Below are 26,787 nucleotides of genomic sequence, written 5' to 3' on the forward strand. Positions count from 1 at the left end.
ACAAAGATATTCTCACAAACATACGTATATATTCATATATATATATATATATATATATATATATATATATATATATTTCTCTCTCCTCTTCAGGTTAGGAGGGGTGGATGGATAGAGTAGACTAACTCATTATTCTTCCGAGTATTCTACTGAAATTTTTTTGTTAGAAGTTAACTTTAAAGCACTCATAAGGCACACTTCCTGGATACCAAATCCGCCAGATAACTGAACTGAGAGTTCATCCAAATTAAGATGTCGTATGGGGAGGGGAAAGGTGTATTTCATGTACGCCTCTCCATCGGGTTATAGAGTCTCCGTGAGACGTGGGTCGGTTTCAAGTCCACATGGGACGAACCAGTCTTTGATGGTTGTGCTCTGCACTAAATTCCAATCCCTGGGAAATGCTGGGCCTTAGTCCTGCCCCTGGCCGCGGGATCCTTTTAAAGCCTCGGAATCACAGTCTTCGCACTCATTCCAACATCCTTCATCCGAACCTTTCCAATCCCAAACCCTAGGGAGCTGGGATCACTGCGACCCCCCACACACACACACCCCCATTCCTAAGGCTCCTTAGACACAGCACCCAGGGGCAGAGCAGGACAAGAGCGGACTGCGGCGGCGGCGTATGGGTACTTCAGGGTTGAAATCGTTACAGCGTAACACAGTTTGAGACATGGAGAGAGAAAAAAATGAAAACTGGGAAGATCTAAAAAAAAAAAATCGCAAAGAAAGAGCCGCCCACCCTTCTTTCCCTTTCAATGTCAACAAACAAAAATGAAAATATTTCCAGGGTGATCGGTCGCGGCTTCCAATTCTGATCAGAAGCCTAAGGAGAAGCTGGAGCTGCGGGGAGAAAACGACCCCGAGAGAAGGTCGGAAGAGACAGAAAGAAAAGAGAGGGAGGAGGGGGGGAGAAGAGACACAGGAGAGAGCATGTGTTACCTGGTTTATTTCAAGATTGTTTGGAACAGTGTTTCCTCCGGGCACCTCTCATTTCTCAAGGCCATCGGAGGCGCCCACCCCTAAGCCGCCCTTGCCGCCCCGAAGCTCAAGCCCGGCTCCCCGAGGCGCCCGGAGCCCCGAGTTCCCAGTCGCCGAGGGAGGAGGTCGCACCAACCGAGTAAGTCACCCCCCCTCCGGCCGCGAGTGCGCCTGCCCCGGTCCCGCGCCCCATCCCGCCGTCGCAGCCCTCTCCACGCCCGCCTCCCCCGAGGCCCAGGACCCCAAGCCCAGGGTGCCCCCCTCCCACACCACCACCGCTCACGGCATCGCTAGATTATTTTCCCTACCAGGAGCACAATTTTTCCACGGGCTCCGAAATACCCAACCCAGGCCTGCTGGGCCGACCCGGCGGAAAGTAGTGCCTGGCTCCTTCCTCCTCCATTTCCTGCCCTCTCCTCGCTTCCTCTGCCTGCCCTCCCACTCGTTTCCCTCGGCCACCCCCACCCCCGCTTTTCAAAAATAAGACGGGATACAAACTTTAATCAATAAGGATAAATATTGACGCGCAAACGAAAAAGACCCGTTACAAGGAGCAGGAGGCCGGGGGTGGGGGGTATTGGCCCTAGGAGAGGGGGTTTGGGTGGCTCCGGGCACGCGCGGGCGCGCGGGCGCGCGGGGTGGAGGGGGCGCCGAACAGGGCCGCGGCGCAGCGTGCTCCCGCTGGCGTATCCCTGCGCGCGGCGCGGCGCGGCGCGGCGCGGCCGCGAGGTCCGAGGCCCGCGGAGAGGGGGTGGGGGAGGCGGACGCCCCGAGGGGGGCGGGAGCTAAGGGGTGGGGTGGGACGGGACGCGGGGCCGTGGGGGGGGGGGAGGAGGAGAGGGGGGGTCTGGCTTCTCCGATTGGCCCACGGGAAGAGAGACGCTCCGGCACGCCGCCGGCTCTGATTGGCTCAGCGGTAGGAAAGGTTAAACCAAAAATTTTTTTACAGCCCTAGTGTGCGCCTGTAGCTCGGAAAATTAATTGTGGCTATAGCCGCCTCGATCGCTGTCTCCCCGAGCCTCGCCGCGGCCGCTCCGGGACGCGCCCGCCCGCCCGCCCGCCGCCCGGCTCTCCCCCCCTTTGGGCTGCTGCTGCTGCTGTGACTGCTGCTGCGAGAGGAGGAGGAGGAGGAGGAGGAGGAGGAGAAGGAGGAGGAGGAGGAGGAAGAGGGGGAGGAGGAGGAGGAGGAGAGGGAGGAGGGGGAGGAGGAGGAGGAGGAGGAGGAGGAGGAGGAGGAGGAGGAGGAGGAAAGGAGGAGGAGGAGGAGGAAGCAGCCTGAGGGGGGGGAGCGGGGGGGTGGGGGGGAAGACCAAGAAGTAGAGTTGGGAGCTAGGGAGCTTCACCCCCGGGGTGGTGGTTTCTTTTTTTTTTTTCCTTCTTTTTTCCCCTCTTTTTTCTTTCCCCCTCTTCCTCTTCTCCCTTTTTTTTTTTTTTCTAATTCCTGAGGGGTGGCTGCTGCTTTTGCTACATGACTTGCCAGCGCCCGAGCCTGCGGTCCAACTGCACTGCTGCGGGTGCGCTCCGCGCTGCCGCCGCCGCCGCCGCCGCCCGCGCCCCCCGCGCTCCGCCCGGCGCCCACCGGTCACCATCGCCTCCCGCCACGCCGCCGCCGCCGCAGCCCGGCTCCCGCGCCGCCGCCGCCGCCGCCGCCGTTTCCCCTCGACGACTGGGTGATGTTGGACATGGGAGATAGGAAAGAGGTGAAAATGATCCCCAAGTCTTCGTTCAGCATCAACAGCCTGGTACCCGAAGCGGTCCAGAACGACAACCACCACGCCAGCCACGGCCACCACAACAGCCACCACCCCCAACATCACCACCACCACCACCATCATCACCACCACCCGCCGCCGCCCGCCCCGCAACCGCCGCCGCCGCCCCAGCCCCAGCAGCCGCCGCCGCCGCCTCCCCCGGCACCGCAGCCCCCCCAGGCACGAGGCGCCCCGGCCGCCTCGGACGACGACAAGGGTCCCCAACAACTGCTGCTCCCGCCGCCGCCGCCGCCGCCGCCGCCCTCGGCCGCCGCCCTGGACGGGACCAAGGCGGACGGGCTGGTGGGCAAAGGCGATCCAGGCGCTGCGCCCGGGGAGCTGGCGCCCGTCGGGCCGGACGAGAAGGAGAAGGGGACCGGTGCTGGGGGGGAGGAGAAGAAGGGGGCGGGCGAGGGCGGCAAGGACGGGGAGGGGGGCAAGGAGGGCGAGAAGAAGAACGGCAAGTACGAGAAGCCACCGTTCAGCTACAACGCGCTCATCATGATGGCCATCCGGCAGAGCCCGGAGAAGCGGCTGACCCTCAACGGCATCTACGAGTTCATCATGAAGAACTTCCCGTACTACCGGGAGAACAAGCAGGGCTGGCAGAACTCCATCCGCCACAACCTGTCCCTCAACAAGTGCTTCGTGAAGGTGCCGCGCCACTACGACGACCCGGGAAAGGGCAACTACTGGATGCTGGACCCATCGAGCGACGACGTCTTCATCGGGGGCACCACGGGCAAGCTGCGGCGCCGCTCCACCACGTCGCGGGCCAAGCTGGCCTTCAAGCGCGGGGCGCGGCTCACCTCCACCGGCCTCACCTTCATGGACCGCGCCGGCTCCCTCTACTGGCCCATGTCGCCCTTCCTGTCCCTGCACCACCCCCGCGCCAGCAGCACTTTGAGTTACAACGGCACCACGTCGGCCTACCCCAGCCACCCCATGCCCTACAGCTCCGTGTTGACTCAGAACTCGCTGGGCAACAACCATTCCTTCTCCACGGCCAACGGGCTGAGCGTGGACCGGCTGGTCAACGGGGAGATCCCCTACGCCACCCATCACCTGACGGCCGCCGCCTTGGCCGCCTCGGTGCCCTGCGGCCTGTCGGTGCCCTGCTCGGGGACCTACTCTCTCAACCCCTGCTCCGTCAACCTGCTGGCGGGACAGACCAGTTACTTTTTCCCCCACGTCCCCCACCCGTCAATGACTTCGCAGAGCAGCACCTCCATGAGCGCCCGGGCCGCCTCCTCCTCCACGTCGCCGCAGGCCCCCTCTACCCTGCCTTGTGAGTCGTTAAGACCCTCTTTGCCAAGTTTTACGACGGGACTGTCCGGGGGACTGTCTGATTATTTCACGCATCAAAATCAGGGGTCTTCTTCTAACCCTTTAATACATTAACGTCCCCGGGACCCAGACTGTAAGTGAACTTTTACACACACACACACACACACACACACACATATACACACACACACATACATACACACATTTGCATTGTAAATGATAATTAAAAATAAGTCCAGGTATTTTTTATTAAGCCCATCCCCCCCCTTTCTCCCACCCTCACCCCCCCCCCCATTTCTGTACGTTTGTTCAGTCTTTAGGGTTGTTTATTATTCTAACAAGGTGTGGAGTGTCAGCGAGGTGCAATGTGGGGAGAATACATTGTAGAATATAAGATTTGGAAGTCAAAAAATGATAGTAGAACGTGTATCTAAATAGTGACTGCTTTACCATTTCATTCAGACCTGACAAGTCTATCTCGAAGAGCTGCCAGAAGTCCATGTGTTGCAGTATTATAAGTTATCATGGATCTGTCTGGTGGACACAGACCTTGAGAACAACCTAAATTATGGGGAGAGTTTTTAAAATGTTAAACTGTAATTTGTATTTAAAAAGCATTCGTAGTAAAGGTGCCCAAGAAATAATTTTGGCCATTTATTGTTTTGTCCTTTTCTTTAAAGAACTGTTTTTTTTTCTTTTGTTTACTTTTAGACCAAAGATTGGAGTCTAGCAAATGCACTTGGTATACTAAGTATTATTAAAACAAGCAAACGAAACAAGACATTTTAAAAAAAAAAGGAAAGTTGTTTTAGTTGGCAACACTGCCCATTTAATTGAATCGGAAGGGGACAAAATTAATGATTGCCTTCAGTTTGTGTTGTGTATATTTTGATGTATGTGGTCACTAACAGGTCACTTTTATTTTTTTCTAAATGTAGTGAAATGTTAATGCCTATTGTACTTATAGGTAAACCTTGCAAATATGTAACCTGTGTTGCGCAAATGCCGCATAAATTTGAGTGATTGTTAATGTTGTCTTAAAGATTTCTTGATTGTGATACTGTGGTCATATGCCCGTGTTTGTCACTTACAAAAATGTTTACTATGAACACACAGAAATAAAAAATAGGCTAAATTCATATATATCTTGATACTTTTGTCTCTTTTATTAAGTAGAGCTAATTTTTAAAAGGCCATTCCATTTATAGGGAATTCAAAGCCAAACTGAGATCTGAACTGCTCCTTTAATTTGAACTGAGACTCTAACAAATGAAAAGAGTAATTTTTTTCTCCCTTTGTGGGTCAGTTTTACCAGGAGCAGGCTCTTTAATAAACACTAGCTTTAAACAAAACTATAGGCTTTCCAGCTGATATCTTTTAAGTTTTTGTGGATATACAGCAAAAAAGATATATTTAATTTTATGTGCATAGCTGTTTACTCTGTGCTTATTTCAAAAACCAGCTAATAGAATGTTTTTTATATATATTTTTTGTTTCAGGTATCTTGTTTATAGCACTTGGCAAAGTATAAATAATTATATGTATATGGTTAGCTAGAAGTAAATAATGAACACATGTAACTTATATAAATCTGCAGCCCTTCAGTTCAAGGTACAATTTGTGCTATGACTGCTGCACACATTTTTGTTTAAATATTTGTATTTATACTTTCTAAGTCAGCATTTATTTTTGTGGCTGTTTACCCACAATGAAAGAGTTCTAATAAAGATGTGCTGAAGTTGCAATATAGATTTTGCTGAAGTGATCACCTGTTGTAATGACTTGTAGATCGATGTTGATATTTTAAATTATAACCACTTAAAGTTTGAAATATTCAGAAGTAATATGCCTCTTTCTCCTTTTTCCTCCCATTTTTACAACACAGAGGTATTTATTTCATTCTCTTTTATATATGTCTGTATAATTTAACCTACAGTTGTTTCTTTTGCTTAGAACAAACTATAATTTTGTTTGATCTTGCAGTATGCATATGTATACATATATGCATATATGAAACAAAAATGAAGACAGTTTTTGAGTTGTTTTAGGTAACTTAACGGTTACAATTTCAGAGAATAATTAGAAAAATCTTAGTTCACAGTTGTCCAGGACAACATGTTCATTTGTTGCAATTGTATGATCTGAAATGTGTTCTACAGTAATGCAGTAAACTGGCTACTTCTTACAATGGGACCAATGAAAAATAATCTGTCCCTAAGAAGCTATTAGCAAACACTTAAGAGAGTTGCTTTTTTTTTTTTTTTTGGAGGGGGGAGAGGGAGGAAAAGCTAGAGGTGAAACAGATTGACTGACTAAAGTCTTTTTGAAACTGAAAGGCAGAATAGTTAATATTGGACAAATGAGGATCCTTGGATCCTGTGGAGTAGAGAGAGAGAGAGGGAGATTGAGAGACAGAGAGACCAGGAAAATTAAAGGAGCTGGAATCAAATGCACAGAAAACAAGAGGCAAAATTAGAGACAGCTACTTTATCTCTTGTAAGGAGATTAAATATGATTTCATTTTCTTGGTAGGATAACAGATTCCTCAGAGATCTGTCTTGAAATCTAACAGTTCTTCAAAGAAGCATAAAAGAGAAGTGGCAACAAAGTAGTTTATAAATCAAACTTATTGCTGATAAAAAATATTTAAATCCTGTACAAACTAGTGGGACTAGGAAAAGGAAAATACCCCATTACACATTAGTAGAAGAAAATATTGCCAAGAAAGGCATGTGTTTAGGCTCAAGAAAGGTGATGGTTTATTGTGTGCTTTTTCCATGGTTTTTATTTTTGGCATGAATATGTTCTTACCACAGAGGAAATGTATATTGCCTGTGAAAAGTTGGAAAAGAAAGTTGAATTCCTATACTGAAGTGAAGGGATATAGAAGAAGGATTTTCTTCATGGGTATTATTCTTCCTCTGGTTAAATCAAATAATTATCTATACTTCTTTGTGATTATAAGTGTTGATTTGGATGGTAGAAAAACAGAATTTCAATGGAAAATTTTCTTCAATGAAGTCGACCAGAAAAGTGACTTCTTTGCACTTGCAAGACTAAATTTTGGAGGAGTTATGTTTTGGCATATGTCCAAATTATATTTATAGTAGATATGATTAGAACTTTGTTTATTAGATATATTTAGATAAAGAGAAATAGACTTTGATGAAGGCCTCCTAAGGCCCAATGGAACATTTTATTTACCTTGATCTAATGCTATCATCCTTTAAACTACTCACACCCCCCCCCCCGCAAAAAAAAAGCACATGACAATCTGGCATGGCATAAATTTAATACATTTTTGTTTCAGATCAGTTGTATTGTCACTTTATTTGCTGTCAACTTTGCCAGTTACAATTAGTTCATGCCAGGAAAACACCTCAAAACTTTTTGAAGATTATGTTCTTTCAAACTTAATGCTGCTTTTTGTTTTGTTTTTGTTTTTGTTTTCCCCAAGGAGATAGCAGTTGGCCTTTAAAATTCTGGGAATGAAAAACCTAGCAACTTGAAACTTGAAATCCCAAATTACAGTTTATTTATAAAGTATCTTATTTGGATTTGTACAGTATAGAGCTAATAAAAATTACTAGTATATAAAAACACTGAAACAATTATGTAAATGAGAGCAGTGAAGGAATTCTTCCAAATGTGTTCCTTCCAAATGCGATACACAATTGGAAGTAGAGTGAACACAAAACATAGAACTAAGGATATTTAACACAGAGGTTCTTACGGTCATGGTTGCCACGTGGTTTCTATGACTATCAAATCAAGGATAGAGATGCCCAAAATGAGCTGGTGTATTAATTTTAATTATTACATTTAAGTTGGTATATTTTCATCCCATAGATAGGTATTTAAAACTCTCTATAATATGTGGTTTTTAGAAAGTGCATCTTCTACATCATTGTTGAGGAATTTGCATGCATTGACATGATTTTACTTTTGAGAAATTCTATAAATAGCTAAAGTGGCTGGTTGTATTTGAAACAAAAAGCCGATCGGAGAAGTTAGCTAACAAAGGGTGAAGGTGAAGATCACTAGGGTTTTTAGAGCTGGAGAGATGGGATGCTGGGGTTGTGTAACTGTGCCTAGAGGGCGGGGTTCCTGTACATTCCTACTTCAGATAATCTGCCCCCAACACCACTCCAGCTTCTGCCAGACAGATGGAACTCTCCAACGGGAAAATCTGCGCAGCCTTTCCAACAAGCAGGGTAGGTGAAACTTGAATTCAAACTTCCCTCCTCATTGTTTTGTGTTTCTCCTAAAGGCCAGATCCTAGAGATGGGGAAAGAATGGGGAGGTCATCTAGATTCTCTTTCCTGCACATAGGCCTATGCTCTTACTACCTGTAAGAGTTAAGATGAATTAGCCATCTTTCAGTGAACACTCCACTGTCAATTTTCTTTTAAGCACATTTTAAGGCATTCTTCCCCCCCCCCCCAATTCCCATCATGACCCCTTCTGCCAGCCACCAGCAGTTAAAGTAAACCATCTCTTGAGTTTTCTCCCCAGAACAGATCCTGTTCCCACCCTGTCCCTATATAGGCCAATGCGGGAGTTTGGAGCTGGAGCTGGCGAATAGAGGATGTGCTGTTAAATAATGTTTTGGGGGGGGGGGTCTTTTTATTTTTTTAATTTTTTCTCTCTCCCGATTCCTATCTGTGTTTTTCTTCCACCCAAGGCCCTGCCTGCGGTTGTCAGAAGAAGGCCGAGGAAAAAGCTTTGAAGATTGAGAGCCTTTTTACCCCCGGATTGGTAAGTGAAAGTGCTTCTCTGAGGGCACGTGTGACTTGGGGAGTGTGTCTGGCTGTCTGCGGTCTTGCTTTTGACCGAGCTTTAAACCGCCCCTCTGGGTTCTTGGGCTTAAGTGTCTTTTTCCCCCCCTTGGAAATTGTTCCCAGTGAGTGCGACACCAACAGTCGTAGGTAGAAGAATGCATGATTAAAAAAAAAATACAGGTGTCAGAAATCATGGTAGACCTCAAGGTAAATATGGTATAGCTTTGTCAAATAGGATGGAAAGGGGGAAAAAAAACATAGCTTTTTTTTTAATGGGATGGAAATGGGAGATTAAAGATATGTCCTAAAATGTAATTTTGTTCATGGAAATATAATTTTTTAGTCTTATGGCTGTTGCAAGGAACTCGAGTTTCTTGACGTTTCAAAGCCCGGCTTGTTTCCTGTCTCTATTCGAAATAAAGCTCTTTGCTCCATAGACAGCTAAAAATGTTCCCTTAAGGAAACTCTCCTCTTCCTCTGCCTCCTCTTCACACTCCTCCTTTTTTCTGTTTACTCTCCTCCTCTTTTCCTTTTCCTTCCTTCCTTCCTTCCTTTCTTCCTTCCTTCCTTCCTTCCTTCCTTCCTTCCTTCCTTCCTTCCTTCCTTCCTTCCTTCCTTCCTTCCTTCCTTTCCTCCTTCCTTTTCCCCTGAAAGCTAATTCATCCGTCTATTTCCTAATATTGCCAGTCTCCCCCTCCCCCCAAATCTGGCCTGGGTTCCCAGCTCTTTGGCCTGGTCCGGCGAAGGAAGGTCCCTGCACGGTTTACTCGGTTTGTGGGTCTAGGTTGAAGACGCTGCCTGACTGGCGTACAAGATTTCTCCATTCTGCCTCTTCTAAAGCGTAGGGAAAAGAGCACTGTTCTGGGCTTGACTTTGTCTCTCGTGGGAATAGCTCAGTTCCCGGCTTTGGAAATCTCAAGCAAATAATTGATTCTTAATGCACACACTTAGGAACCGGCGGCGTACGCTCGAGAGCTGGGCTTGTCCCCGAGTGGCTGCGCGCAAGGCGTCGCGCGCCAGAACTTAGGTGGTCTCGACCGGAAGCGAATTTGGGGCTCGGGCTGCGACCGTGCGGTGGTTCCCCGCGCCCCAGTGACTGCTGGGTGAATGTGGAGAAGGGTGCACACGATGGCGGGACTGCAGGTCGTGCGGCTGGAACCTCGCAGCGTGGTGTTCTCGGTTTTTTTTATTGGACTGATGCAGAGAAGAGATTTAGGCTGCCGCTCCGGGCCGGCGCAAGCTGTCCGGTGGCTGGCGGAGCTCCTGGCGCGGCCGGGGAGGTTTGGGGCCGGGGGTCCTACCGAGGGCGAAGCGGGCGCTGCGCTGGGTGCAGCAACGCGAGGGCGCTCTTGCCTTGACTTTGGTAGCTCACTTCGTCTGTTGCCAGGAAAATTGGACTGCCGAGCCGGGCTGGCTGGAGTCCCAACCTGTTTCTTTTCTTCTGAGCCTCCGAGCCACCCCCACCCCCACCCCCCGAGGCCTCTGAAAGTTGTTTTCTTTTTGTTTACTCGGTGCAGTTTCAGATCTCAGCATTGATACGCTAGTTGAGGAAAGTGGTTTCTTCTACATGGACACCTTCTCTCCATATTATCTTTTTACCCCCATCTCTCTTCTTGGTCCAAGCCGTATGGGCCCAAGGCCGAGGGCTAGTACTGGCCATTGCGGCCACAGCGAGCCGATTCTCCGAGAGAGAGTTCCTTAGGACGGGGAGGACCCTGTCTTGGGGAGACAAAAGATCCGGGGTTCCTGTGAGCAGACCGTTGTGTCTCTTAGCCATCCTCTACTGTCTGGCAAAGACCCCTGGAAGGAAAAGGGAGTGCGGGACAGACCCCTCCCTTCGTCCGCCCGCGCTCCCAATTCCCAAGTTTCTCCACCAAGACTTAAAAGTAGACAGGAATTCTGAAAATGTGATCAGAAAAAAAGGCATGTTAAATAATAACAAATAACTCACGAAATGATGTGTGTGGGGAGATGTAAGGGGAGCTGTCCCCGTCTTTTCAGGGGCGGGGGAAGCTATCCTAGAGAACCCTGTCCTTTGCCCGGGGGTGGGGGGGGGAGAGACCACAAAGGCTGGTGGCGCGTTTGCAGATTCCCTCTCGGATATAAGCGCAAGTTCAGGTACCACCCGTTTGGACATTCATTTTCTGCAGCAGGTGAATTTTCCTGCACCGCTAGCATTCAGCGGCGGTCTCCCTCGCTCTCCTCTTTGATTCTTCTCCCTGTTTATCTTCTTTTGCGCCATTCTTTGGATAGAGCCTTTAAGGTGCTATCATATCTCGCTGCACAGATGTGTGTGCCTCTCTTGATTAAGGGGGGACACTAAAAACTATAATGGGGTTAGAGACTTGTCTCTAGGTTCTTTCATTTTCTCATTGCTCCAAAATTTAATGACCTGATCATTGTTGTTTGAAGTTAAATTATCTGTTAAATTAGCCCTAAACAATAACTGATGATGTTTTTTCTTTTGACTCCGGTTGCCTTGGGTGGGAATGAGAGACATCAGGTATGATACTTGGTTCTGAGCTGCAATAAGAATAACCAAACACAGTATTTATGTGCAGCAACATTACTAAGTCATTTAACTTCAAAAATATGGAATTCTATCTTAAAAATCTTACGCTCCAGCAATCTAGACTCAAAGATGAATGTAAAGAAGCACCTCGGGTTGGTGCAGGAAATATTGAAACACAATTTCCATTACTCTCCTCAAAGCTAAATTACTCAAACTCGTGCTTGCTAATAATCTAAATCCATCCTGACCTCCAGGGATAAATATTCTAAAAAAGAGAGAGATATAGACAGAATTGAACTTTTAGCAAAAATCTGAAATATTGTTTTTGGTGTAAATTTCTAGAAATCCAAAATATTATTTCTTTTGCGTCAGACACTTGTCTATTTTACAATTATTACCTGAGGCAAACTTTAAATAATAAAGATTTCCTCCTGCTTATTTCATAAAGCTTACCCACTGAGGCATAGGTGAACGAGCTTTCATGGAATATTGAGAAAATGACATCTTTCTCATTTATTCTAAGAAAAGGCCCAAAGAATTTCTAAACCCAATAGTCCTATACTATTTTTTAAATGTTAAAAAAACCATAATGAGCACTATTATGTGTTTTTCCTATTAAAATCTGCTGAATGAATAATTAGAGGCTGGATGAAGGTTGAAAAATTCAGAGCAAGAATAAGGTGGTAATTTTATTATTTGAACTTTGATAATTTCTATAATTAATGATGTAGTTTTAAAGGTTGGCAAAGCTTTCTTAGAGGGAGAAAACCTGAGTATTCTTACTCTGTCAAAAATACTCTAGAAATAATCAAGTGGAATCAGGTATAACTGGCAGCAGGCATTGTTTATCTATTTTCCACTTAGTATTAGTTGAGTTGAAATATGTACTTCTAAATATATGTTAGAAGCTCTGTTTGCAGACTGGAAAGACTAAAATCGATCATTCCCATGTCAATAGTGTTGTCTATTACTACATTGATTTGTGTTTACTTATGCAGGGGCTTTCAGTTATTTGCTTACATATTTCAGCATCTGCCTCATGATTATTATCACCGGTTGCTTTTAATGAAGGAGCTTATATAGGAAGCAAAACACACCTGACAGATCCATTTAAAGTAAACCTGATAGTGAATTATAGCACCCTAACCAGTTTGCAAAATTATTTAGTCATTCTTGCTTTTTAGTAATTAGAAAACTGGTTCTGATTAGAATCCCATGCTGCTTGAAGACTTCCATTCTTGAATTCACACGTTGTATAGGTGTTTTTTCAATAAAACAGAAACAAATTGATTTTTACGGTGGCAGACATAATAGAATGGAAAGAGTGTATGAGAGGTCTTTTGCAGTTGGCATGTCTAGGTTACCCTCTTGACAATATGCTAGTCATTGGGTTTACTGGTGCTGCTGAAGAGAAAAAAAAATCAAGGAGCAGTCATTTAAATATAGTTATATAGCACTGGTTTAAACACAACTGTTAAATATGAATTCTGTCCTTAATGCTGGACAAGACATTCTGGAGTTTCTTACCATATATTAAACACATACATATACTCATATATTCTATTATGTGATTTGTCATGATAACTATATGAAGTTAGGCATGTGTAACTGGGATATACCACGACACCTTTGAACAAATAGGAGACCTAGAGCCTTTTATAAGCACTGGAAGAGTAAGATGTGTTCCTGTTTGGCTTCTTATATTGCAATTAATTACAAAATACTGAAAGGTTACTTGAAAATTGAAAAGGTTTGTCTCATCCAAGAGAGGACACACCTTAGTCTAAAGTGTAATCCTTTCGTAATAAACTCACCTATCATTTTCACTTTAAAAAAGGAAAATATAGATAAAGGAAAACAAAAATAAAGATTATCAGTAGCTATTGAATTCTTATTCCAAAAGATTTTTCTTTAAGGATGTAAGCTGTTTCCTTTCCACCTTGATAGTTGAGAATACATGCACCAAATGTGTCTAGCAGTCATTTTTTTTGCCTCTGCCGCCCCCCCCTTATTGAAAAAAAAGTAAAGAAGAACAAGTTTAATCAACTCTTTTTGAGAAGGAAGGACTTGCGGAGATGGAAAAGGAATAAATCCCTTTATCCTGGTGGAGTGTTCCTGAAATGACTTAGTCTGCTGTGAGAAGTAAGGCTGCAGACAGAAGGTGGGCAGGGATGGATTTAAAGTTTTGCAGGAAGTTGAAGGGAGGAGCAGCAGGAGGAATTCTTTGTTTTATTTTATTTTTCTGTCCTGTGTCAAGCCCTTGAAGTGAGCATAGCAAAATGGTGCGTAAGAGCACTTTTGGCATTCGGTGCAGATTGAGCTTCCTCCGGAGCCCTGGGATGAACAGGATTTGTAGTTGAGTCGTGTGTACCTCCCCTCCCCATGCCTTTCTACACACGCACCAGCTCGGCTGTCCTCACGTGCATCCGAATAGTGGACAGGGTGGACTTGAATTGCTCTCCCTCGCTCCAAGCCTTTCCTGTGAATGAACCCGAAAACACTCGACAGGTCGTGAATAATCGTTTTAATGAGTGTGCAAAGCGTGCGATGGGGTGCACAGAGCTGTCGGGTTAAACAAACAACTTGTACCCGGACCAAATCCGATTGTTAAAGCGCAAAGTGATGTCAGTACCATTTCCATTGCCTTTCGGAAATCCACAGATCTGACACGCGGGACTCCAATTTTCCCCATTAAAGAAAAATAACAATATTTTTCAGCCGTGTGTGTGATCTTCTTTAATATTAATCTGAGCCAAACAAAACCTTATTTGAGAATAAGAGAATTAGTAGTGTCTCTCTTTTATTAAAAAAAAAAAAAAAAGAAAGAAAAAGAAAAGAAAAAACGCAAGAAAAAACCGGAACAGATAGGAAAGCTCTTGGGAAATTTTCTCTTTGAAAGCTCACACATCATTGGTGAATAATATTCTTACAAAAACTTACCTTTATCTATACGTTTATTGCTCACTAGAGGGAAATATCTAGTTTCCTGTGTCAAAACTACTGGGATGGTAACTTAGCCCCACACTAAGACTGAAGCTGAAGAACTATAAGGATCCTTCTCTGTTGGGAATTTAACTAAATTTTAGTACTGTGTGCTACTCTGTGCGTCTCAAATTTATGCTTTCAAAGAAAAAAGTTAGAGAATTGTGAGAAAGGGACCTCTGACCATCTAAAACAATGGGGAAAAATGGGTGAGTTCTTTGAGAGTCACATCCTCCCTTTTTTTATTGCAGATTTGCATGGGGGACATGATTTTATTTCTCACCAAAAGATGTACTTGAGATCAGCCACATGGACTCCCTTTCTTGTTCATTCTTATACTTTCCCCCCCACAATTCCAAACAATAAATGGAGAGAAAAGAGAGTAAAACTTCAAAAGATTTTTTAATATATGTATGTATATGTATATATGTATACATACGTATGTACATCTTCAACACATACCTCTAAAAACTAAAAATGTGAAGAAATGTGTAACAACTTCTTCCTGCCAGCATCTTATCTATATTCACATATTTATAGAAATGGCTGTGGTCTTTGGAAATCAATGGATTTGTTGCACATATCTAGCTTCTTCCTATTGATAATATCATAGGGAGACCAAAGTTGATAAGTTTTGCTGGATTGAATATTGTGTATTTTATTTATTAAGCACAGGAAACATATGATGGCCTTACAAGCTGTGAGGTTATTTGTCCTCTTAAAATGTTAATCAATTTTCAGAAATAAAATGATAGGAATGTAGTACACTTAAGTATGGAAATTGAGCATCTGCTCAATTAACTCCTATATGCCCATCTACATATCTGTATGTATTTTGGACCACCTATTTTACATATGAATATGACTATAAACAACCAATAGCAACTAAGTGAATTAAATCACTCAAATGCAGAGAGCTGATTTGTTTGATGGAGTAAAAGATTCCTCATATAAATCACTATAGTTTTGTTATTATGGGTGTGAGATCAGTTTTTAATATCTGTGTCCCTTTAGTCCCAATTGGATAAAGTAGAAAACAAATTTTGTTTCCTTTATCAAAAACTGGGAAAGACAACCAAGGGTTTAGAACAGTACTTTCGTTGATTTTTGACTGTTATCTAGTACATATATTAGAGTATCAGCTCAGAATATCCCTTGTTTTCTAGGAAACTTCACAAAAGACATAGCCACTAGAAACCAGTGACATGCATTCTTCAATTGTTTTAAAATATTTTCAGGCCCAATAGGCTGCAATTATTACCTAAAAACAGAGTTCTTCTCTGTGAGCTGACTGAGCTGAAGAATTTTAGGAACCACTGAAAGCTGCATCCATTTCTATTTCAGATGCGCAAACAGCAAAAGCTAGAGGGTAGGCCTGTGTGTGTGTGTCTCTCTGTGTGTGTGTGTGTGTGTGTGTGTGTGTGTAGTTAAATAACCACACTATCAAAATATTAATTATATTTGAAGGAGAGCAAAGAAAGCTTGTAGTAGAGAGAATTGCATTATTGAATTTATATTCCATAGAATCTCTCTGGGAGAGAGGTTATACTGTCCTCAGAGAGGAAAAGAAGAGCCAGGAGATGAAGGAGGAAGGCTTGAAGGGAAGTGATGTTATAGTTCCAGGATGGCCCTACATGCACCCCCCCAAAAAAATCCAGGTGAAACAGCATTTAACATAAAGACCTTGCATAAGATCTTTGTTTTTTGCTCTTCCCCAAATTATTTTTTTTCATTTACAAAGCAAATCCACAGAAGGCTCTCAGCTGAATTTGAGGGAAGGGAAGTGGCTCAGTGACTAAAAAAAAAATGGATCATATTTTGATTCTCAAACCTATTTATTTCACAGCTGCCAAATTTTATATCCAAAATTTAGGGTTTCTTCTTTCCAAATCCTACATTGATATGAATCATCCCTGATCATTTATAGTTTTTGGCTTAATTACTAGTTTTCAGCTTTAAATTACCAATAAACTAATTAATCTGACTAATCTTCCTAAACTTCTGTTGAATAGTATAATAGCTTCAACAACAACAAAATGAAAAGAAACTTCAACAATAATGTAAAAAAAACCTGTTCACATTAATACTACTGCAAATAAAAATAGCAGAAACAACCTTAAAATATTTTCTCTAGTTGACAGGATGAAGATAGAATACATGTCAGTTTCTGACTTCCTGTTTTGCTGGATAAATGGATGATTCCTTTATTCCTTTATCATTTCAATTCAAGTTTCCAAATAGACATTCCCTTGGTGTAATGTGGTAGATCTAGCTATTTTTGTATTACTTCCCTTCATTGTATGGACAAGTTCCCTTGAATATTCCATTCCTAAATAAATCAACCTGTAAAGAAAAGGAGAACAGGCAGACATGAGAAGGTAGACTCTAAGGTACAGTGATGGTGTGACTTCAGGATAGAGGTGAGCTAGCAAGTTACCATATTAATGTGGAAGCATGTCTACTAGACTGGATTGGTTAAGAAAGGTAGAGTAACTGATATTCTTGTGAGTGCAAAGAGATCATCAATCTAAAGATCTGAATCATATTTGCCCTATAGAACAGAACATGAAAATGAATGTCCAGGCCACCTCAGAATGAATCTTTTTTTTTTTATCTTATATGATCTGGGAGATATAATGAAGACATGAAATAGAATAAAGTGAGAAGAGCAGATTGGAGGTTTAGCAAGGAAAGCAAAGCCTGTTGTGAAGCCTGTTGTAAGCCTACCAAGGTTTATTATTCTAGGTGAGAAAACTGCCACTAGCTCTTGGGACTGGAGTGGAAAGAATCTGCCACGAATCTCTATCTTCAGCAATTCAATTCCCTCCTTAGCCGAACAGAAGCAACCAGTTCCCCACCCCCATGAGAAATAAAACAAAATAAGAAGAATGGTGGAGAGGAAATTAGACTCAATATTTATCAGGCAGATGTTAGGGTTAAAGTAGGTTGTTTGATAATTACCTTCATTTGTGCAAGGACAAGAAAGCTGGTTAGGGGAAGAAGGACAATTATAGGAGAGGAGAGCAGAGACTGAGATAAAAATTCCTTGGCAGGCCATTGACTTGGGACAAATAGGAGAAGGACCTTACCAATGGAAGATAGTTTTTGGATAAAGGAAGTGTTGAAGTGTGCTTTGCTTTGCCTTCCTGCAGATTAATGTTCTGAAAAAATGTTTAAGAAATGTAGCTCTGCACACTTTGAAATACAAAAAACGAAGGCATACAGATCAACAACCAAGTTGTCCTTGCAGAAGAATCATTTTTTTTATTAGATATTGTCTTCACACCCGCAAAAACACACAGCCCCTAACATGAAATCAAACTATAGTTGAGCTAAACAAGAGAGGGTGGAAGGAGAGGACAACTTCTCTGCTTCAGAACAATATTTCCATAGTTGAGGGGTTGAACATTCCTTTCATCCACTTCTCTCTAGTCTTCTCATATCCAAAGAAATGAAACTTTTAGAGAACATTGTTTCTCTAAAGGTGAACAAACAGCAAGAAACTTTCATTTCTGGAGAGAAATTCACCACAGTGATTTTCAGTCTTACCTCTCTTTCTAAGTCTACCTTGGGCACTTTTTATATTGAGCTACTCCTTCTTCCTATCCCAGGTTCTTCCCAAGCCTTGTGTTTAATAACACCTACTTAATTCACTCTAACTCTAACTGAAATATACATCTGCAACTTAAAATAGGACTTCCACCATACAACTTAATTCCAATTATATGATATTTACAGGGAATCATACACAGTTGTGATTGTTTCTTATTTGTTTGAATTGTCCCTTTCATATAGAAACAAACTATCATTTGTTTCAAAAAAGAAATCCAAGGAAGTCAGCATTGCCTCTAAATGGGACCCTCGATTCTGTTACATGCCCTCCAAGTATAGGTTTTAAGAACTTATTTCTAATACTTTGGTTTTAATTGCATATGAATGAGAACCTGACAACAGATTCATAACTAAAAGAAGAAAAGTTTAATGCTTTTGTAATGAAGATACAGGAAGTAAGGAAATAATGAAAGTAGTCATTTGCACACTCAGGAATAGGAAAAGTTTATGTATTCATTTAACAAAGTTAAGAAGTTTCTATAGCCTGGTGTCTGAATAACAAATCCCAGGTATATAATAATACACCATGCCATATTTAATAATATGAAAACCCTAAAAGTCAAAAAATACCACCATTTCTAACCTTTTAACCAACAAAAATTGAGCTTTACTTGCAATCTTCAAACACTTAAGGAAATCTAGAATCACTGTAATCTGTTTAGATTGTATTAGGAAGCAGATACATGTTCTCTTTCTGTATGCAATAGGATATGTAATAGGAAGGAATTCAGAGTTCAATGGATTTTGAATTATATGCCTTTTTAAGCCATGATATAGAAATTTCATTCTTCAAAAATATTTACATTCTGTCATTAAATAAAGGAAATATATACAGTTTCTAAAATGTGAAAGGTAAGCCCAAGTCAAGATATGATATTTCAGAAAAGGAATGGTTTTAAGTGATAGTAACTTTTTTTTTTTTCCCAACAAAGACTATTTCAAGGTAAATACAACCAGATTTATTGTAGGAGGGACAAAAGGAATAGTTTAGTAATGGTCTGTAGAAGGATTTAATGGACTGCTTCTCTGAATATTTGTGAACAGTAATAGTCACCTGAATAAGTTGTGTGATTATTTATCACGAGTCTTAAGGGGAGGGGGTGTTCAAGGGTGGCTGGTTCAGGAATGGATGTTAGTGATTGCTAATGGAGAAAGTGTATCAGCTGAGCTGAGTGGGAAAGGACTCTGAAGTCTAGTGGTCCTACCAAGTTTATTTTCTTTTATGTACACATTTAAAAAAACATACTCTATTCTAGCTTCACAGCCAGCAGCCAGCACTGAAGTGTGAGCTCTATGTAGTAGTCCAGTTCTAAAAAGAAATGGATGGGCAAAAAAAAAAAAAAATAAAAAAATAAAGTTACAAGCTCATCAATGAAATTCGCATTGCCAGACAGAACAGGGGGAAAAAGCAGCTCAGAAATAGGGTAGTGGGAGGATAGAAATAGTCTTTAGGTGAGTTTTGAGAAGATATTAAAGTACAATACAGTTAAGAGATTGGAATTAACCGAGCAATTTCAATACAAATCTGCCGGAAACCATGCTCTCTGCAAATGAAAATGAAGGAATTTTATGCATATTCTAATCCCCCCCCCCTTCGCCTGCTATTTTGGAGGAAGAGACTTCTTTTGCTGATGATGGGACTTTTTTTGTTCGGCACAGGAAATGTGTAAATGAACACATTTTTTTCCTCCTTTTTTCTTTTCCATCTTCTCCATTCCCCCCTCCTCTCTCCTCTATCAACAGTCTTTAGTTGTTAGGCCACTCCGTTTTGCAGCTCTTGATCCCCGGGCTTCTTTCCCAGGATGGCAGTGTGGGCACGCAGGAATGAACCTATGAGGGATGCTCTGGGTCATTAGACCTTTGGAAATTAATGTAAATTTTCCATCTTCTCTTTGGACCCGCCCAGAGACAGAGGGTGAAGTTTAACATGTTGTAATTTTTCTTTTCCTGGAGAGCCATTTCCTTTCACAACCGAATACTCAGTCTGATTTTGGCGGAAGAGTTCACACACACACACAAACACACACACACACATTTGTCTGTCGTGGGACTTGAACTCTGGGCCTGGGCGCTGTCCCTCAGCTCTTCAGCTCAAGGCGAGCGCTCTACCACTCGAGCCACAGCGCCAATTCCAAAACTCATTTTATAATCCACGCGGATGTGACAAACTCTTTATCACTGGCGCCTAGGCCAGAAACTTTCCCCTTCCACGCATTGGGGGCCCACATTGAGATCAGCGAGGAACGGTGCATTCTATATTAACATCAGGAAGGAACTCTCTACTTCTATTCGGATTCTATTTGGCACGCAACGCTGACAAACGCAGTCTCCGAGGTTTTACAGTGTTTGGGCGGGGGTGGGGTTGGGGGCAGTGGGAATGCGTGTTACGGACCCCTGAGATGTGCTAGTCAAGTGAATGGGGTCCAGTCGGCGAGGGCCAGGACCACTCAGCTGAGGACGGGGGAGGAGAGGATCCCGAAAGCAGCGCGCTCCTTCTTGCCCTTGTTTTTGCCAAGGGCTGGCTTTAAAGTTCAGAATTAATTCGGGGCGGGGCAAGGGGAGATGGGGACAATGCTGTGCTCCTGGCCGACTCCTCTCCACACCGGAGGTGGAGAAAGACCTTGGGGACCATTTCATTTGAATGGAGCTCAGGGACCGGCCCCAGACGCCGTGCGCTCACAAAGCACAGCAGCAGCCCGGCGCCTGCCGCAGTCCCCGGAGCCCTGCGCCGGGCTCCCCGCCCGCCGGCGTCCGGGCGTGGGGAGGGAGGGCGTGGGGATCAGGGCTCCACAGCTCGTCGAGGACACCCCCTTACCCTTCTCTGCAGCATTTTCCCGGCCTTCCTCCCCCACCCCGCCGGAGCCCGGTGAGCCACGGTGCCCGCTTCCTGAGGTCCGGTGCTTGGATCGAATCCACTGGCTGTGTTCTTCCCCCAGGGCGTCGCGCGCTGGCACGGGGGGAGTCCCCCTTCCCTGTCCCCTCCGGTCGGTCCCGTTTCGCCCGAGCCAACGCTGTCGCTGTCAGCACCCCAACTAGGAAAAAAGAAATTCTTATTTTGCCACATGTCTGCACGCTGCTGCCACCTTGGTTTTGGTGGGGACCCTCAGAAGCCTTCTGGGGCCTGGTGTCCAGTGATGTACCAAGTTCCCCCCCACACTCCCACCTCGGAGGGTTGATCCCAAATTTCCGGCCTCCTCCGCGAGAACACGACCCTCCCCGCGCCCAGCAACACAAGTCCCGAGTCCCTTCCCGGGCTTTCCAGCACTGAGGTCATGTGATAGAAGGACAGAGCCCCACCTTCAGGGTGGCTGCGGGGTCGAGGGGGGTTAACTTGCTCCCTTTATTTGTCTTTGTTTTCAGTATAATTTCTTCCCGCCTTACATTTAGAAATAGAGGGGCTAGAGGCAAAAAGAAAAGGTCCCGATCCAAGTTTTCTTTTTTATTTAGTTATTTATTTTTAAATTTTCTTTTCTGGACACTTTTCTCTCTGCCTTGCACGAATTCGGGACAGGAACCTAGTCTTAGGGTCCCCTCCCCTTTGCAGGGACAAGGTCAGAGGCCCAAGTGGTGCCCTTAGTAGGCGTGCTACTTGAATGAAACAGCTTCTAGCCACGTGGTGCTTAGGGTTAGTGTCTTCCAATCAGGTGACTTTGCTCTCTTGCATTTAGTTTGAGAGATTGATAAATAAATGATGTTTTTAAGGCACGTTGATATGTAGCTACTCCTCCCGCACACTGGTGGTGGGAGGAGTTCCTAATCATTGTTGGAACTATTTTCTTGAACTCATTAATATATATGAGGCAAAATACTGTGATTTTTTAGGATTTGGAAGCTAACCTTTATGTAAGATTGTCCTTTCCATTTTGCTGTCTTTTAAAACAGCTTTGCTTTCTGGGAAGAGGTCAAGACCTTATGAAATGAAGTTAATCTCTTGTAACCAATTTGAGGCAAAAACTAAGCCATTTCTTTTTTGCGTTCCTGTTCTGTATTATAATTTAACCCTTGACAACCTTAATTCACTTGTGCTTGTATTCAGCATTATTCCATTTTTTCTCTTACATTAATTTTATTTTAAAATCCCTTCAGAATTTTTTTGTAGCCTTCAAAGAAATTATAATACTGAATCCAACAAATCAGCATATGTTAAATGTGTTTTTCTACTAAGTGGGGATTGTGTAGCCCATAGACTATTCTCTAGAGCATTTTATGTCCCGCTTTCATTGATTGTAAAATAGTGAAATTATATAACCAATAAGCTAATAACCATGAAAGTAATTTGAAAGGTTATAATTGCTAATCAAATGTAAAGCATATTTATTAGCATCATTATTAAAAGGTGCCAGAGGGATACAGATAAAACCTGTTCCTATCCTCTGGGAACTTACAATCTAGTTGGGCATAAATAATGAAATGTAAATTGATAGAAACAGCTACTAAGCAATGTTCAGTGTCTGGCAGATTGAAGACACTCAGTCAATGATTGCTTCACATTAATTTGCAGTCATGTCACTCTCTTAACAGGAATATAATACTGATAAGTAAAGGAAGGATTAATTAGGAAAACTTTCAAGGAGAAAATGAATTTGTCCTTTCTATGTCATGTATGAAGATTGGAATATGCATGTGGTTTGTGTGGGAGGACAAAAAAGGTGGTGTAAAGTGAAGCATAAAAAAATGTTCAATGAGGAGTTAGTTGGTGGTATATTGTAGAAAACCTTAAAGATTGTGCAAAGGAGATTCTGTATGACAAAGACCTATGGTGCTCTATGATATGAGGGCATGATTTAAACTGAGATTTATTTATTTATTTTTAGTCATTTGAACTAGTTACTGAGTGTAGGGGAAATTAGGTAAGAAGAGGCAGAAGCAAAGATTTGGGTTCAGTTCTGTAATATGATATTGCTATAGAACGGTTCTAGTTAGAGTCATTATTATGCCCATTTTCCGAATTGTCTACCCTGGAAATTCTATTGAAAGGGTGAAATCAGGAATGAGCTTTGAATAGAACAACAGCAGCAGTACCACTGGAATTGTACCATCCCCTATTCATCATCGGTAATGCTAAGGATATTACATATTGACTGGTGGTGACTAACCTCAAAGTATCATCATGTTTTTGCTTTTGTTGTGGTTTCATTTAGTCTATTCAGCTACAGTAGTTTTAAACTAGGGGTGATTTTGCCCTCCCGCCCAATTCTCTGTGACCATCATGGCAATGTCTGCCAAATTGTTTATGGACCACTTACCACTAGCATGTGGTAGGAAGAACTTATGGATGTGGCTAGCCTCCCACAACTTCAAATTATCCTATCCAAACTGTCAGTACTGCTGAGGTTGGAAATCTCCAAACATGAGATTGAAGCTGGATCTTCTCTAACTCTCTCAAGCTACACTATGGATCCCAGGACATTATAGTGACCATTTCAATTGAAATTGTGTTTTGGCTTAAGGAGCCAAATGTAACTCTGAAAATGGCAATATCTCTGGTTGCCTAGAGCATCCTTGGAATTGGAAAATCAGAAAGGTATCTGCTTCGATTTTTTTTTTTTACTTTTTATATAATGGATTTAGGACTTGTCTTGAAGGATTTGTCATTTAAATGTTACTTGTTAAATTAATAAAATGTGCCTTTGGAGTTGCTTAGCAACTTATGGAAAGCTTTTCAGAAGTTCATTTGTTTGTTTTAAACCAGGGTAAGTTGCATATTATTAGTTACATTACATAAATCAACAAAGAAATGTACACTGAAAAGTAGAACTTGATGTTTCAACACATTTTCTGCTCTCTGGGTCTGGCAATTAAAACACTTTAATTGTCTGATAGAATTGAAACAAGTATTTGACAAACATTATTTATGTATGAAACTTCAACATAATATTGAATATGTAAGAGAACCAAAGGGAGAAAATTAAGCAGGTTTGTCATAAAGTATATGTTTACCTTAACCTTTCTTCCTAAAATAGTCTTCTCTACTAAATACTTTTTATCAGACACTAATTATACTCTTTCTGAAAGGAATTTCTCCAACCCTCTTCAGTGCCTCTGCCTTTAATCATATCTCATTACATCTACCCAATCCATACCTTTTTAAAAAATGTTTCCAGGGCTCATTAATAGTCTTAAAAGCCAGCCTTGGACATTAACATTCCTGGTAACCAAAGTGGAAATAAAGCCAATATTTTATTTCTAAATTGGAATGGATTACTTAACCTCTTTTTTAACGCCCTTCCTATAAATATGGTAATGAAAATTTAGTTTTCAAAAATGTGTGTTAAACCCACAGGACTGGCAAGATAAGTTGGAAGCTCTGGAGACACCTTCTTGAAGATGCTATTTTTATAAGCTGTGTGAGCAGTGAAGCATTTGTCACTTTGAAGGGAGGTGATCCTTGATTAACAGTTGTCTGATGCACTGCTTCCACAGGTGTGGAACAGCAATACAGGTGTGTCCTGTGGAACTGGACAGGTGATATTCAGGAAGTTAAGACTTTTTATTCACATTGGGAAAATTCTGAAAACTTCAAAGAACCTTCATCTTTGTGTAGGAAAACAGACCAATCATCCCACTCAGATAATGAGCAACAGGTACAATATTTCCCCTAACTTTGATTAGTACTTCATTCTTTCTGACACACCGATTTTAGAATCAAAATTGCAATTTTATGACTAGAATTAACACGGTAATAAATTTTTCAAACTGAAAAGTAAAATCTTGTCTCTCAGAATATACCTACATAAGATTTGTAAAATGTGTTTTGAGAGGGTAACTTCCTCCAGTGTTATAATCAAGTGAGAGATTACTTCTTGAAAATAATAATTATTTTAAGCAACATAGGAAAAGCTCATTTGTTGTTGTTGTGTGATTGTGATGATGATGGTGATGATGATGGTGATGATGATGATGATGATGATGATGATGACGATTAGTGGTCTTGGGGCTTGAACTCAAGGCCTTGAGCACTGTCCTTGAGCTTTTTTTCTTTTCTTTCTTTCTTTTTTTTTTTTTTTGCTTAAAGCTAGCACTCTACCACTTGAGCCATAGTTCTGCTTCCAGCATTTTGGTGCTTGATTGGAAGTAAGTCTGATGGGCTTTCCTGCCCAGGCTGGCTTCGAACTTAGACTCAGATCTCAACCTCCTAAATAGCTAATAATACAGGCGTGAGCCACCAGTACACAATATTTAGTTACTGTTTGGAAAAAAACAAAACAGACAAATGAACAAAAAACCACTAACCAAATATCAATGTCCAAAAGTACAGCTTTTGGGCCAGAACTCTGAGCTGTTACTCAGTGGGACATAATTAAATTTTCATTCTTTTTCTTTGACTTTTATCCCTTCATTAGTTCTGCCTAACAGCAATGACCACTTATTATAAATATCTTAATAAGTATTTCTTCAGGTTTTTTCCTCCATAACATATATTGTTTCTTTTTAGAGACCTTATTTCTTCTGACTTGTCTTAGTTAAGGTGATGCAAATTGTTTATTTTCAGAAACTAAGCAAAATCCATGGTGGTTGGTGAGTTTGGTTGACTGTTCTTATCTTTTTTAGTTGCACAAGTGCTAAATATTGAAGAGCAAGACAATTAGAGTTTTGGGGTATTTTCTTCCAAAATTACTCTTTTGACACTTTTTTTTTTAAAGAAAGAGATTTCTTTAATTTCTTTGATCATCAGATTTGAAGGCTGGGGAATGGTAACTTTGCCTGAGCTCAAGGATGCACAATAAAGTGTCCACATTTGTTTTGCATTTTTAAAAAAGTAGATTGAGTATTCAGATTTTACCAAGTTTTTAGATTGACATCATACATGTTGCATACCCTAAAGGAATTTTCTTCATTTAGTGTCGATTGAATTAGTCTTACTAATAAAAATAAAATGAGATGAATGTAATCATGCAGACAAAGTACAATTCAGTATATCACAAACAAAATATTTATATACTTTAAATTATTCGTGCAGTCTTTTGTTTATCTTTTCTTCCCATCTCTCATATTGAGGAGGCCCATACTCAGGACCTTGTGCTCTTCACAGTTGGCATATTACCACTTGTGCTATGCCTCCAGCTTAGCTTTTTGTTTCTTGTTTTTGGAGGTGGAGTTTTGAGGACTTTTCTGTCAAGGCTGGCTTTGATTCAAGATCCTCTGGATCTTACCCTCCTGAGTATTTAGGATTTCAGGCTTCAGATACTTGTGTCCAGCCTCTTTGTTTATCCCTACTTCTCTCCTTTTTAAGACATTTTACAGCCATAGGCTGGTGGCTCACTCCTGTAATCCTCACTATTCAGGAGGCTGAGATCTGAGGAGTCATGATTCAAAGCCAGCAGGGGAAGTAATGTCCATGACAATCTTATCTCCAATTAACTACTGAAAAGCTGGAAGTGGGGCTGTGGCTCAAGTTGTGAAGAACCTACCTAGTGTAAGAAAAGGGGACAGCACCAAGTCCCTGAATTCAAGCCCTGACACTGGTACAAATATTAAATAAAGTATTCTTGCCTTCTCTGTACTGATCATCTTTTTCATGTTCTGTTTACATTGCCATTTGCAGTGGTGTATTCAGTGAGCAGTATGATGAACATAGGCACAAACATCCAGGACGCTTGAAAGGACAGCCACTCATCCTTACACTGGTATCAACTGATGTTTTCCAGCAGAAAACCACCCAGGAGGATGAAACGTTCCCAGTGCTCATGATGTGTCTCCAGAAAAAGCTGCTTCGTCAATCTCTCTCTCTTAAAAAATAGTATCCTCCAAACCTGAAATGATAAGTTCTAAGAACTTACAAATAGAGAAGAAAAATAATAAAGGAATAAAAATATTTATTCAGGTCTCAATCATTCTGGTCTTGAAGCAAGCATCCTGGTCATTTACCATACCTGTTTCC

At 42.3% G+C, this 26,787-nt stretch overlaps 1 protein-coding gene and 1 long non-coding RNA gene across 4 annotated transcripts; both read left to right on the plus strand.

The window, feature by feature from the left end:
• The first annotated feature begins 1,031 nt into the window (after window positions 1-1,031).
• On the plus strand, window positions 1,032-5,162 carry Foxg1 (forkhead box G1). Of its 2 annotated transcripts, none has more exons than XR_011372679.1 (2): window positions 1,032-1,120; window positions 1,931-2,080. XR_011372679.1 is itself a non-coding variant. In XM_070026119.1 (2 exons), the coding sequence occupies exon 2, from the start codon at window positions 2,655-2,657 to the stop codon at window positions 4,131-4,133; it is 1,479 nt and encodes a 492-aa protein (XP_069882220.1). In that variant the 5' UTR covers window positions 1,065-1,120; window positions 2,428-2,654; the 3' UTR covers window positions 4,134-5,162. The 2 variants fall into 2 exon arrangements, 1 of the variants encoding a protein (XP_069882220.1); XM_070026119.1 differs by lacking the exon at window positions 1,931-2,080 and adding an exon at window positions 2,428-5,162 and having other exon boundaries at window positions 1,065-1,120.
• Window positions 5,163-8,219: 3,057 nt separating this feature from the next.
• Window positions 8,220-26,534, plus strand: LOC138829656 (uncharacterized). 2 transcript variants are annotated; one of them, XR_011372683.1, is made up of 3 exons: window positions 8,220-8,233; window positions 8,704-8,777; window positions 26,452-26,534. It is a non-coding gene; the product is annotated as an uncharacterized lncRNA (long non-coding RNA). The 2 variants fall into 2 exon arrangements; XR_011372688.1 differs by lacking the exon at window positions 8,220-8,233 and adding an exon at window positions 8,267-8,370.
• The last annotated feature ends 253 nt before the right edge of the window (window positions 26,535-26,787 follow it).

Source organism: Dipodomys merriami, unplaced genomic scaffold, assembly GCF_024711535.1.
Source record: "Dipodomys merriami isolate MVZ:Mamm:240054 unplaced genomic scaffold, mDipMer1.0.p SCAF_1, whole genome shotgun sequence".
NCBI lineage: Eukaryota > Metazoa > Chordata > Mammalia > Rodentia > Heteromyidae > Dipodomys > Dipodomys merriami.